At 43.9% G+C, this 14,764-nt stretch overlaps 1 protein-coding gene across 1 annotated transcript in view; it reads left to right on the plus strand.

The window, feature by feature from the left end:
• Frem2 (FRAS1 related extracellular matrix 2) overlaps positions 1–14,764 on the plus strand; it is a 139,223-nt gene that overhangs the window by 61,377 nt on the left and 63,082 nt on the right. The window contains exons 4-6 of the mRNA XM_087899508.1: positions 151–381; positions 9,596–9,721; positions 11,232–11,483. Coding sequence (XP_087755634.1) covers positions 151–381; positions 9,596–9,721; positions 11,232–11,483 — 609 coding nt within the window. The remainder of the gene's footprint in view (positions 1–150; positions 382–9,595; positions 9,722–11,231; positions 11,484–14,764) is intronic.

The raw sequence follows: 14,764 nt of genomic DNA on the forward strand, positions 1-14,764 counted from the left end.
TATATAGGCATTCTAAGGCAATTTGTTTCGTTTTAGTCTCTGATAGAGATTCAGCAATTAAGGCAGAGCTGGATGCCCAGCAATGAAGCAAAGCAAAAGAGGGAATGGTTCCATTTCTTCTAAACGGAATGGTTTATACTGTCTCTGCAGGCATCAGCACAAGGGATGGGACTGCACATAAAGACAGTGACTTCAAGGGCAAGGCCCAGAAACAAGTGCAGTTCAACCCCGGCCAGACCAGGGCCTCGTGGAGAGTGCGGATCTTGAGCGATGAGGAACATGAGCACTCGGAGACCTTCCAGGTGGTTCTCTCGGAGCCCGTGCTGGCGGTCCTGGAGTTCCCCTCAGTGACTACTGTGGAGATCATCGACCCAGGCGACGGTGAGCGTGATCATCTCTCCCATCCGTCATTGCCGATGGGAGTTTAGGAGAAAACACTTTCCCTGTAGAGGAGCTGAAAGTCACTGTGTGGACTTTCTACACAGAGAATTTTCCAGATTCTTTAGAATTCTCAGGCACATTGATGGAAATGGGGAAATGTAACCGTAATAAAGGGAAGCGATATCTCAGGTACATTAGCTGCAACCAATGCCTCAATGCCAGGTCCTCTCCATGACTGTCCTTCTAAGAACCAGTGTGGTTGGTTCCTCCAGTTTTTGTGGCCCCAGTTCATCAGCTTTGAAGTCTTTCAGATGTCTTACAATACCTTTTGAGCAAATGGTTTGAGAGTCAGACCACTCTGGGATAAATTTGTCCCCATATTGCATTTTATTATTTCCACCTTCACGGGGTAGTGCCCACCCTTTTGCTCCCGACCGCCCCCCTTTCTGCAATGAGCCATAGTTCTGAATTTCTCTTCGACTACTTTCCTTGTCAACGTGTGCACTTGGCTGACATTGTGAAAATGAACATTAATGTTCTTGTAAGTTGACCTTTTTCTGCCCCTTGCATACAATCCTGGTTTGTCTTCATGCGTATTTGAGTTAGGGCAGGGGAGGGGGGTACGGGAGTGAATGGCTTTTTGAGGCCTGGCATTTACACAGACCTCATCGAGACTTCTAAAGTTGAGATGCTGTCAGAAGCCAGACATGACTTTCTTTCTAACTGCCAGCCTGCATTATTTTGTCAGTCAGAAAATTCTTAAATGCACTCCAAAAATGCAATCTGCCGAGTTCAGAAAATGGGGACTCATGCAAATCCCTGTGTTAAAAGACTCAGCATAATTAAAGAACTGAGGGCTTCCTGGCATCCTGAGCTTACCTGATTCCTCTGCCTTCAGTCAAATATGAAGTTCCCTTATGTTTGTGATTTTCATTAAAGAATATTTAACATTAATTGCATACATTCTCTGAGTGAATAATTAAACTTTCTTTTAGTCTGCAGCTTTGGGGATATACTTCAATAGTAACGCTTTTCCCTTTTGAACAATCCCATGACAACGTTAATACATTTAAGCTGATCTGTTAGTTTAAGCTGGAAGCTAGCTTTTGGGATTTTATTTGTTATTTAGTAAAATTGCTATCGTTTATGTTAAGGGATAAGACTTAAAACGTATTTCTGCATTCCTTACCATAAAGGAAGATATTTCTCTCTACCAGTGACATGTCTGAGCAATGGGATTTTAAAACAAGGGAAACACGCACATGGGAAAGCATGTATGTACACACAGACACCCTGGACCTCACATAGTTATAATTATGCATAGTTATAATATCTTCTCTATATTCATTTATAGTTTTTAATTGAATAGTTGTGATTTAGGGAAGGATTTTAAACTATTTTGTATTTCACTCCATATATTAGCTTCTATATTCATCTGCAAACACACACCCTTTGTTGCTTATTTATTTAATGGGAAGTCATTCTCAGGGCTAGCATGGATAATGTCTAACTCCTCCCTTGCCTGCCCGTTATCTGTGGCCCTCTGCACCACTGGAATAGGTACTGACCTTCCACCTCCACCGCAAGACGAGGTCCAGTCCTCGTGTGCCTGTGGCATCCACGCCGCAACAGTCTCGAGTGGCAGATACCAGGGAGGGTGCTCCAGAACTCCCCTGAAAATTTGGAGATGACCGTGAACACAAAAAGAGTGAATCTCCAAGCTGCCCTGTCCCTTGGGAAGGGACTATCCAGAGGCAGTTTACCCATCCAGTGGATCCTTGTGTCTAGAGTAGACGTATTTTGCCGTGTGGAAATGTGGGATGGAAAAGAAAATTCAGTGTTATTCAGTAAGCTGTGGGGGAGGGTGGAGAATGGCTAGAACCTTCTTCTGGGGAAATAGATAGTGGCAGCCTCCTAGACTAATAGATTCGTATGCTTATTGAGCGTATCAATAAACTATGTCAACCAATTCCTAGCTTCTTACTGGTTTCTGTATAAAACCTGGAAGGTATTAGCTTCAGAGAATAAACCCAAGTGTTGTAAAAACAAAACAAAACAAAACAAAAACAAACAAGAAAACAAGAGTGCTTTAGTCCTTGTATTTTGTGCCTGTGTAGTCAAAGGCTTGCTGAGCATCTGCTGTTGATGCCAGGAATTCTGCTAAGTGCTGGAGCCGCAGGTGAGACAATGCAGGTGTGCAGTGAGTGCTAGACCTTGTGACCACACTCCGTCCGCTAATAGTATAGAGAGCTGCTTGCTACGATATATAATATGAGCCATAGAAGGAGCAGTTAACCCATTTTAATTTTTTTAGAGATTTATTTACTTATTTTATATGTATGTGTTTTGCCTGCATGCATGTATGTGCCTTATATCCATGAAGTACCCTGGAAGCCAGAAAGAGTGCATCAGATGTGCTAGAACTTGGGTTAAAGATGGTTGTGGGTCACCATATGGGTGCTGAGAACTGAACCCAGGCTCTCTGTAAGACCAGCCAGTGTTTTGAATAGCGCTGAGCTATTGCTCCAGCCATAACCCAGTTTTGAGAGGTTTTCAGGACAACAATTCTTAGCTTTCTGTCTATTAAATCCTGTATCTCAAATAATACCAGCGCTTCTTACTCTTAGAAACATATGGACATTACCTGGTAGTAAACCTTTTCTGTTTAAGGAAAGTTTCTGTTAAAGGAAAATGCATAAAAACTAAACTTAAATACAATAGATCCTATTTGTCTTTTCACTTCTTAATCTCTCTGCTCAGAATAAAATGAATCTTTGTGTATATTTATTGGGAGACCACAACCTCAAATAGTCAAATAGAAACACATAGAGAAAAATATAGAAAGCTCATTTTAATGTAATTATTTGCCTTATTACACCTGAAACGCTTATAAGCTTTTACCCATCATGTCATTCTGATATTTCCCTCATTATATATAAAATCATGAGTAAGTAGGTCAGCTCTTCCATTTCTATAGGAATCAAATTGAGTTGCTGCCTAATATTATACATATATAAAAAAATAAGCCTGGCAGGAGAGATGGCTCAACAATTAAAAGTACCTTCCGGCTCTTTTGGAGGACCTGGGTTCAATTCCTAGCACCCACATGATGGCTCACAACCATCTGTAACTGCAGGTCCAGGGGATCTGATGCCCATTTCCGTCCCCCATGGGCTCCTGCATGCCTGTGGTACACGTATGTGGTACACTGGATGCAGACAAAACATCCAGATACATTTAAGAACATAAAGATTACCAAGTCACTTTAAGCAGTAAGTTTGAAGGGCTATCTTTGGATCTTCTACTCTCTTGATATAAACTTGTATCCCCTCTTATGTGGGTCAGGATGATTTCGTCTGCTTCTTTCCTAAGCTCCCGTTAACAATGGTCTGTATCGACTTGGTTCATTTTAGAAGAATAAATAGATAACAAAGTGTTAAAGAAATGCCCAAGTTCAGACATCAGTGGCAGCATTCAGACGCTTCTGCACTGAACACGCTGGCTGGCCATGGCCTGAAGATGTGCTGGAAGGTCTTCTGAGTTGTTTTCAAACCTCCCAGATTCCTGCAAGGCAGGGAACACTCATTGCTTTCATCCACGCCCCAAGTTCTCTTCCTCTCCGCCTATTGTGACGGGTTTTTAGAAGATCTCTTGTTCTGTCGTGGTTTTAGGATTTTCTTCATCTGTGCAGTGTAATGGAGAGAAAGGACAGGATGTACATTCTCTCTCCGCTGTAGCTCTAACTCTGTTTCTAAGAATTGAAGTCACTTTTTTGTTTTTTTCCCCCGCCCCCCGTTGCAGCATCGTCAAAACTTAAAAGTAAAATTTAGAGCTACAAAGCAGTACTCATTATGGTGTTGTCATGCTGGTGGATAAAGAGGATGCATCCACTCTATCCAGGTTTATCCTTCAAAGTGAAGAATATTCACATTCACCCTTAAGTGGGAAGACAGCTCACATTTACTGTCAGAGAGAAAATTCAGTACGCTCCTAAGAGTGGGAAAGAGGAGAGGTGTGAGGGGCGGAAGGGACCCTAGACTTCCTGTTTTCTTGCCTCTACAAATCTGAAACTAGCAAGAAGCAGAGAGTGTTCATTTTTCAGTCACTATAATCCTCCCACATGGAGGCGGCCATGGCTGGTGTTGTGAGCATGGCAACACCCGCGGTTGCCTTTTCTCCTACTGCCTTCCGTTTGCTTCTTGAGAATTTACCAATCCCATAACTTATCCCTCAGTTCTTCCTTCATAGGGACTGTGATAGTTCCAGCCTGTTGTGTACGTGGGGTGTAACATGGGTACTTCTAGGATATATGTCTTTGTATGCTCTCTGTCTGAGCTAGTGGATGCTAGTCACGCTAGCTCCCTTCAGGATTCTGTATGTATGCAACAATCTACATAGACTAACACAGAATGTGTGGGAGGTTCTCCGCTCTTTTAAGGAGTCGTCTGGGTGCTTGCTTTCAGCTTCCTTTTAACCTTCCTCCCCTCTCTTTGCCCTTTCTCCACCTCAACCACGCTGAATGCCTCTTGACATCGGTTAGCTTTTCTTTTCCTCGTGTGCTAGCCTTGTCTTTCTCACCCCGCATAGCTTCCTTTGGGGAGAACCCTGGGCAACCATGGAACAAGGGCTCTGAGATGAGTTGTCAGAGTTCAAATGCAGTGCCAGTGCCTCCCCACCTGTGTGTGTGTGTTTATGTGTGTATGTATGTGTGTATGTGTGTGTTGTGTGTGTATATGTGTGTGTATGTGTGTGTTGTGTGTGTGTATGTGTGTGTGTATGTGTGTTTGTGTATGTGTGTGTATGTGTGTATGTGTGTGTGTATGTGTGTTGTGTGTGTATGTGTGTGTTGTGTGTGTGTATGTGTGTGTGTTGGCTCCTTAGAGCTAAAATGCAGATCACTGAAGTTCTTACCGCAAAGGTGATTGCAAAAATAAAGCCAGTCGATACATGTGGAGTGTTTAGAATGGGACTTGGCAAGTAGTGAGGCTCTGTCGGTGTTAGCTAACTACATTTAAAGGCTGGTGCAGCAATGGTGCTCTTTAGCTTTTCACTCACAAAAAGCTGTGCTTCCTCGAGGCAGCCTGCGTATACACTTCTGCTGTAGATGTGAAGCAAGGCTGGAAGATCATGTTGACCTGAACGGCAACCGGAGAAATCGTTCAATTGTCTTTCTGACCCTTCCACGGTTACATATTTATGTGGAAAGTTGGGTCAACAGAAGATCTGAACTCGATACGGGCGTATTTACCCTCTGTCAGATCAACTGTAGCAGTAAATTCCAGGTCTGAGGCCATTGTCCAGGCACACGGCTTTCGTCTCTATTCACGGTTCAAGCCAATAAGCACTGGGGAGAAGTCCTGACTTGTGTAATCCAGCGTGCATGGGTCATGGGGTACAGAAGGAACCAGACCGTGAGTCCTCGAGGTTTAGATCCTTTGGGGGCTGCTTAATTAAAACCCTACACATACACCTTCCTTCAGAACATACTTGAAAACAAAACCGGCCAGGACAAATCTGCAGCGTGGAATGAACGCTGTCTGATTAACCCCGGTTTCATCAGCCCTCGCTTTTGTAACAAAATATCATAGATTGGGTGACTTTAATATAACAGATAATAATATCCATCTGTTCCTCACAGTCGTGGGGGATTAAGAATTTGAGCTCAAGGTGAAAGGCTAGGAGTAGCGGGCTTGCTTAGTGTGTTTGTGACCCTGACTCTCTCTCCAGCGATGCTGATACAGAAGCAACAGATAAAGCTTGGGCTAGTATACTCAGGTCCTGCTAAGGGTCGTCCGGGCTTACAGACATTCGTCTCCCGGGTGTGTGCCACCCTGAATTCCTTGCCTGTTGATTGAGAGAGAACTCTCCCATTGCTTTTACAAGAACACGAATCCCTGTTGGGGCCTCCACACTCAGGACCTTGTCTATATCCACACACTTCTCAAAGCCCATCTCCTTCACCATCACATTCAATGTCTGAATATAGAGGTGCGCAAACATTAGCACGTAGCAAAACTTTGGGATAAACCAAGGACTTCATGCCAGCTCCTCCTGCTTCATGTTTATCATGCAGCAGCTGAAATATGTTCATAGAATGCATCAGAGTGCAGCGTCCCAGCTCGGTCCACGCCTTCTAGTGCATTCACCTGGAGATACGGACTAAAGACAAGAGGACGTGTGAAAAGCTGTGACCCACTCTCTGTACCATCCGGGAAGCCAGACAGTCCTGTAGCATGTTGAACCCCAATATGATCAGCACTTGAACTCACAGTTTCCCTAATTGTGGTCCCTAATTCTAACTCTGGGCCATTCTGTGCACAGCCCCGTTGCCCGTCCCCCTTCCTGTTTACATGCTACAGTTCCCCGTGCCACACAGTCTCCCATCGTGGCACACCTGAGTCTTCCTCTCTTTCCCCCTGTTACATGTCCCCATTCCTTTGCCTGCCTTCAAGTCTGTCTAAGCACCAGTGAAGAGCTGGGGATGTAAGTCTGCGGTTGACTGGCTAGTATTCTGTCCACTTAACACGAGCTAGAGTCGTTTGGGAAGAGGGAATCTCATCTGAGAAAATGTCCCCATCAAATTAGCTGGTGGGCAAGCCTGCGGCACATTTCTTAAATTGTTATTTATGATGTGGGAGAGCCAAGTCCATTGTGGGTGGTGCCAAGCCTAGTCAGGCGGTTCTGAGTTGTACCACAGAGAAGACGGAGCAAGCGTGGGAGCAAGCCAGGAAGTGGTATGCCTCCCTGGCCTCTGCTTCACTTCCTGCCTCCAGGTTCCCGCCTTGAGTTCCTGCTTTGTCTTCCCCCGGAGATGGAGTGTGACCTGAGTGTTATAAGCTGAAAGAAACCCATTCCTCCTCAAGTTGCCTCTGGTCATTCTGACAGCAAGAGAAACCCTAATTAAGACACCGACTATTCACAGGACACTGTAGAAAAAAGGAAACAACGAAAAGGAGAAAGGTGGCTGACGTCATTGCTCTAAGGAGCTCTAACTATAGTTTATTCTCACCCAGTTCATTGGGCAGCTTTGCTTATGTCTACATCCTAATTAGAGTGAAAGTCGAAGTCCTCCCGGCGTCGCTGAAGAGGTCTGTGTGATCTGCACACCCTCCGCACCTCTTCAGCTTCATGCCTGCCCTCTGCTTGCCCTCCACTGCCCTTCTCCTTGCCGTCCACGCTCTCACCCGGACCCTCTGCCCACTCCTTGCCCAGTCGCAGCATACCCTGCTTTTGGGTTCTTTTCGCAAGTAATCCTTTTGTATGGGGTTCTCTGCTCTTCACGGAAGACATCACAGCTCAATTGTACCAGCAACACTTGCCGTGACTTTCCTGAGTGTTGTAGGCCACCCAGAGCACTCATCCCCAGATACTTGATTTCCTTTGTCACGTTACCCCTACGTCATATGCATCTTCTTGTGTATTTGATTGCTTTCTTCCTACTTCCAGTCCCTCAGCAGAAAGGAAACTCCATGAGTGTGCGGGTTTCATTTATTTCTGCCCCAAGGTGCCTGGCAAAAAAAAGCCGTGCTTTTTTGTTTGTTTGTTTTTTTGTTGTTGTTGTTGTTGTTTTTCTGTTGTTGTTGTTTTGAGACAGGATTTCTCTGTAGCTTTGGAGCCTGTCCTGGAACTTGCTCTGTAGACCAGGCTGGCCTCAAACTGAAAGAGATCTGCTCGTCTCTGCCTTCCAAGTACTGAGATTAAAGGCATGCACCACCACCGCCTGGCATGAAATTAGTGTTTAATAAGTGAATAATTAGCTATACAATGGGGTCATTCTAAAAGTGAATGTATTAGTGAGAGTCTCAGAAGAAGACAGATGATACTGGGAAAATTAGTCATTTCAAAAGCATTTCATGTCACAATTGTCTTCCAAGGTTGGGGCGGGATCTAAAGTCCAGATATACAAAGTGCCCCCCAACCCGGGCAGTGAGGGCCAGTGCCAGAGTCACCTCTAGGTCTGGAGAGGGTGGCACATGCCTCTGGGTATCTGAGAGTTGTTGGAAAACTGAACTCCAGAGCTCATTGGCTCTTAATTTTTTTTAAAAAAAATTAATTTATGTGTATCTATATCTTTGCATATGGAGTGGTGCTTATGTGGTGCTCACGGAGGCAAGATGTCAGATCCCCTGGACTAGAGTTACAGGTTGGTGTGAACCACCATATGTAAGTGTTAGGACCTGAACCCTGGTCTCTCTGCAAGAGCAGCACGCTCTTAGCCACGGAACTATTTCTGGTTCTTGTCCTACAAGCCCCTTCCTGCAAGCTCTTCCCCTTTGGCTGACCCACCAGCATCCTCAGCATGAGGGAAACGTCTTCAAAGGCGTTCATCCTTCACGCCCTCAGCCACAGGGCAGGGAGAACTGAACATCTTAACTGTGTAGGCTATTCTCGAGTCTTTCATAGCCCCAGAAGAATTGTGCGTACTGTTTCAAAGATGATCAGGAAGTATGTTCTGTGTGCATGTTAAGGCTATCAGGGAAATGGCTTCCAGAGGAATATCACCATTTGTTTGGGGTTTATAATGTCAAACTATTGAACTAAATCATCATGAAAGCTTTACACAATAGATCTATTTTTAACAACTTAATTATACTACTTGTATTACTTGATGTACCTTTCATCTGTGTTAAAATGAACCATTGAGACTTATAATCTTATATAAACATAGTTTTTATATCACAAGTAATTGCTATCCCGCTAGAGAGGCAAAAGCATTACTGAGGTGTTTTTATTGCTTATGAAAAAGGCGCTCGGGAACTCAAAAGGAACTGCTGTCTGAATACAGTTGAACAAGTATACTGTTACGTTTTTAATCACGATAAGAATAATAATAGAATAGACAGACGTCACAGAATCTGAGTTCCAGTCCTGCCTAACGAGCTTGCTTGGGAGCCAGGTTCAAGCGTATGAACCTGGGGTCTGCAAAGGAGGCATTTCCACCTCTTGGGTTACACCAGGGAAGATGTCATGCTGTAACAGGAGGAAAGAAAAGGATTGAAAAGAACCGTGCAATGGTATTTTTCGAGAAAAAAAGAGATGGCTGGAGAGAGACGCTATGCTGAACTTCGTGTAGGTGTTCTTCCCCTCTCCCGCCCTTCCTCTGGCATTGTTCTTCTAAAACAGCAACAAGCAGAGAAAATTTTAAGTTTCTGAGATAGGGAAATTCTGATCTAAAAAAATTGTTATAGTGACTGTAACTGTGTATTCTCCTTAGAATCAACCGTGTTCATTCCCCAGCCGGAATACTCCGTGGAAGAAGATGTGGGCGAGCTGTTCATTCCCATCCGGAGGAGCGGCGATGTCAGCCAGGAGCTGATGGTGATCTGCTACACACAGCAAGGTAACGCGATTGCCTAGTGAAGTGAAGTAGCCCGCAGTGTGCCCGTCAGCCTCTTGTCTGGTGGAGCCCCAGGGGGGTGGATTTTGTTGGAAGTTTTTTTGTAGACACTGAAGAACTGGACGTTAAAACATGTGCTTTGGTATTGTATTTCTAGGGGCTTCTTTGTGTCTGTCTGGCAGGAGGCTGTTGCTTCTTCCCTCAGATTTTGGTCTCTTAGTCCAATTTAAGATGGTGGGGAACTGAGGCCTGTTCAAACCTTCCAAGTTAAAGAGAGTTATTTAGAGGTGGGGTCTGGTCTAGTATCAGGGTCCATGAGATAATAAACAGAAAAAAAAATGCATGGTTGAATCAAAAACCAAAACTGATACTTTTATACGTGACTGTAGAACTTTATTAAACTGAAGACCATTTAGATAATGAGTTATAGACAAATCATTATCAATTAGAAATAGATCAATGAATTATAGACAGGTCACTATCAATTGGAAATGGGTCTAAACTCTTCCTAAAGATGCCTTCTTAGAGTACATAAAAAATAAATATTAATCGTTAAGGAACCATGTAACAAATATATGCAAATTTCCCTTTGATGTCAATAGATTTCCCTAAGCATATGGGTTTTTTTTTACATAATTAGTGCTAAAATGACCAGGATAACCAATCCAACGTGTTTGGTGAATTCTGGAGAGACTCGTGGAGTTAGAGCAGTGATAGAAAGCCATATATATCTTCTTGAAATGCTTCAAAGTTTCAATAAGCATTAAACTCAATTTTAGAAATGTTCTCAACTTGAAAGAACCGTAAATGAGTATTTAAAACTTTAAAACTAGTTAATAATCATTGCAAACAATTTTCGAAGTACTGTTTTGCCTTTATGCAAGAAGGAGGAGCTTGATCCTGCCTTAACTTGATATGCCATCCTTTGTTGACTCCTATGGGAGGCCTTACTTCTTGTGAAGGGAGATGGAGGAGTGGAAGGGAAGGGGATAGAAGGGAGGTAGGGGGGAGGAAGCGGGAGGAGAGGAGGAAGGGGAAACTGCGTTTGGTATGCACAAAACCCCAAAAAACAACAACAACAACAACAACAAAAAAAAAAAAAACTCAGTCTCGGTCTTGGGACCCAGGTGGCAGAACTAGTGTGTTGACTTCTGAATGGCTCACTTCCCCAAAGCCTAAAACCCAGTAGATGCATGGAAAGACTAGGCAAACACAGAAAGCGAATGGCCTTGGCCTGTATATGGGGAACGTTTGGATAGTGGGAGGTATTACCTTCCCGGTTATGTTGACTTGAAAGCCTGTTGGAAAGAAGGCAGGAGGAAACACTGGAGGGCCAATATTAGGCATGCGTGCGAACATTCTGCAGGAGACCCGTGATGCTAGAACACTGTAGTTGCCAGTGCAGTTGAGGTATTGCAGTATACAGTCGCAGTCGTTAAATACTGAACCTGAAAACAACACGTTTGGAAACAGTGGTTCAGCCCTGATGTCTCTTGGTTCTTTCGGGCCCTAGGGACGGCGACCAGCACTGTGCGGACCTCAGTGCTTTCTTACTCGGACTACATCTCCAGGCCCGAGGACCACAGCAGCGTAGTTCGCTTTGACAAAGGCGAACGTGAGAAAACGTGCCGTGTGGTGGTAATCGATGACTCCTTGTATGAGGAGGAGGAGACCTTCCAGGTCCTTCTGAGCATGCCCATGGGCGGGAGGATCGGTGATAAGTTTCCGGGAGCCAAGGTGACCATCCTCACAGACAAGGATGATGGTGAGTTTTGATTTATCCTCCCTGCGGCGGCAACACCAGACACAGCTTTTTAAACAGAAAAACTAGAAAGCAAATAGAATCACCGGGTGCATGTTGTTTCACTGCTGGATCGTATGGTGACTTAGGTTCATCAAACACTGGCTAGTCAATCATTCCTCATTCCTCATGTATTGTTTCCGTGCCCAGTTTCCTCTCTAGGTCCTCTTACAGTTCAACTCACCAATAAGTAATTGCAATCAGCTTCCATGGTGAAGAATCAGCATACTTTTAATAAGCATCATGGATTGCCTTCTCTTTCCTAACTTTAACCCAAGTGTTTGGATCTGTTTTTCAAGGAGACCCATAAGAAGGGCTATCAGATGAATCACTGGGTGGGAAACAGCTCTATGGGAAGTTAAGTCTCAAGACAGGAGGAGTTGATAGACTAGACCACCCTTCCCTGGGGAAACTTAATTCCGTGAAGCAACACCAGCTGAAAAAAGGTTGGCATGTTCTTGTGAGAAGAGAGAGAGAGAGAGAGAGAGAGAGAGAGAGAGAGAGAGAGAGAGAGAGAGAGACTGACTTCAAATGATCTTGTGATGCAGGCAAAGGGTGAAGCAGACAGCACTGTCCTCCCATGGACTGGTTCCCGTCTCCCTCCCTTTTCCCCATGACAGATCAAAGAGGATGGATGGCCTTTGCTTTTGGAGCGAAGCTGTAGGAGAGTCAAAAACCCAAAGAATCTTAAAACTCAGGAGACTGAAAACAATCTACCAAGAAAGGTCTTGGCTAGCTAAGGTGAAGGAGAAAGTGTGAGACAAAGCTGTCAGGTTGCGTGCACACACACACACACACACACACACACAAAACCCTTTGTTTTCGCCTCTAAAAGTCCTCTGAGTTAAAGAATGAGGCCTTTTTGTGGTTGGAAAAGTTTAAAAACACTGATCATACATTCAGAAGTGACTTCTGACAAAAGGCACAGAAGAAAAGCTCTCCTGAATTTAGATAACATCCTTCATTTTAAAATATGTTTCTCTACTCCTTCACTTAATAAAGGGTCCTGTATTCATTTATTTCTTAAATTTTTAGTTATGCAGATGAGGGTGCACTTGAGTACAGGTCCCCAAGGAAGCCAGAAGTGGTGGTCAGGGTTCCCTGGAGTCATAGTTACAGATGAGTGGATCTGAGCAGCCCTGGTAGCTGCCGGGAACTGAACTTGGATTCTCAGTAAAAGCAAAATGCACCTTAACAGCTGAGCCATCTACTCTGCCGTGTTCTATATTTAAACCACTATAGGAATTTTATTTCAAATTGAATCATTCTTAGAGAACCAGTATTTTAAATGTTCAAAAATAAGCCTCAGAATTTGCATCAAATTCCCGTGTATCCTCTGGCGGACTCCTTTCTTTGCTCTGTCTGCAATGGTGTCGATGGAGCAGGACATCATTTAAAAATCGAAAGCCGAAAAAAAAAACATCAAAAGCCAAACTGCTGTTGCTGCTGCTGCTGCTTCTACTTCCCAAAGTCTTTAAGTGTGAATTTCTATAGCATGTACGTGGGCAAGGCAACATGTCTAGAGGGGAAAGTTCGCATGTGTGTCACCAGATCTTAACAAGAACCAAGAGTGGTAGTCTTCCCTCTGTCCCATTGGGTAAGATAAAAATTTAGATGTGTGGGGTAACTGGCTTGTGTTTACATGGCTAGGGCACACACAGGGAAGTGGACAAGGGCTCCAAATGTATGCACCTTCCAGGCACCTTTGTCTGGAAAAATACCTTCTTGTGGTGAGTGGAAGAACCATTGCCAGAGTCCTACTGTATAGTATTTTGCAGCATACTTATTTTGCAAACCTTGACCCTGAAGGATTAAGGTTTAAGGCTCTGGGGTCACCGGTGAACACTTCCTCCTCAGTAGCTCGGAAGCCACGTTCAGATTAATCTGCTTGCCTGTCTTTCCCTTCCATCCCTGTGTCACCGCCCTAGTTCACACAGGCTGTTTTCTTTCTTCCTAGGTCTTAGAAACACCTTTAGTAAAGCAAGCCCAGTTTCTAGCTGAGTGCTCTATTTTCAGTCCTGAGAAACTGTTATGAAATTCCTTTGACCTACAAGAAAGGGATTGTCCCTGGCTTCTATAAGTGGATAGAACAAGATGCCCCAAGGCTTCATTTTCTCACCCCAGGGTTCAAGTTCAGATGTCCACATGGTATTCAACTCAGCAAGAACTCACTTCGGTGTGGCTGAAATACTATACTTGATAGTACTTGATACTAAACTTGATAAGTTCATCTGACATTTCTTCAGGGAAGGTTTCAGAGATACTCAAACAATGATGTCCCGTAGCAGGCTCTTCAGCAAATGGTACTCAGATGTGATAGTCCATCAGATGTCACCCCCTCTTAAGACTGGTAACACTGACCTGCAGCCCCTGCGTCCTGCACTTAGAGTCCCACGTCAGTTAGTTTGCATTATGCATGACAGTTTGCCCTCTTCTCTAGACTGTCCTTGATATCATGTTGTCTTTATCTTCTGCCATATAGGACCTTAGTTTGGTGCTGTGCGGAAACACAAAAACATGCACCCACATCTATCTATCTGTATGTATGTATGTATGTATGTATGTATGTATGTATGTATCTATCTATCTATCTATCTATCTATCTATCTATCTATGTATCTATCGTGTGTGATAGATAATATCTATATGTATGTATGTATGTGTCTGTCTATCTATCTATCTATCTATCTATCTATCTATCTATCTATCTATCTATCGTGTGTGTGTGTGTGTGTGTGTGTACAGTTTGGTTTGAAAAAAAATCCTTTAAGTAGTCACTGTGGGTTCCATACTCTACACCAGGAAAAGAGGATCTGTGGATTGACAGGCAGATATGATAATTCTTTATGTACTCCATGCCAGATTTTGAAAACATCCAGACTAGCAAACAAGAGTAAAATGCCACAATAGCCATGCCTGTGTCTGTGGAAATGGGCACAACAAATGAGGCATTAAGTAGCTGATTCTGGTTTTTTGAGACAGGGTTTCTCTGTATAGCCCTGGCTGTCTTAGAACTCATTCTGTAGACCAGGCTGGCCTCAGACTCAAAGATCTGCCTGCTTCTGCCTCCCAATTGCTGGGATTTAAGGTGTGTACCAACACCACCTGACTAGCTGACTGTTTCTTCTTTTTAATTTTTTGTTGTTGTTGTTGAGCTCTACATTTTTCTCTGCTCCCCTCCCTGCCTCTCCCTTCCCCTTCTACCCTCTCCCATGGTCCCCATGCTTCCAATTTACTCCGGAGAT

This window comes from Myodes glareolus, chromosome 20 (assembly GCF_982192425.1).
Source record: "Myodes glareolus chromosome 20, mMyoGla1.1, whole genome shotgun sequence".
Classification (NCBI taxonomy): Eukaryota; Metazoa; Chordata; class Mammalia; order Rodentia; family Cricetidae; genus Myodes; species Myodes glareolus.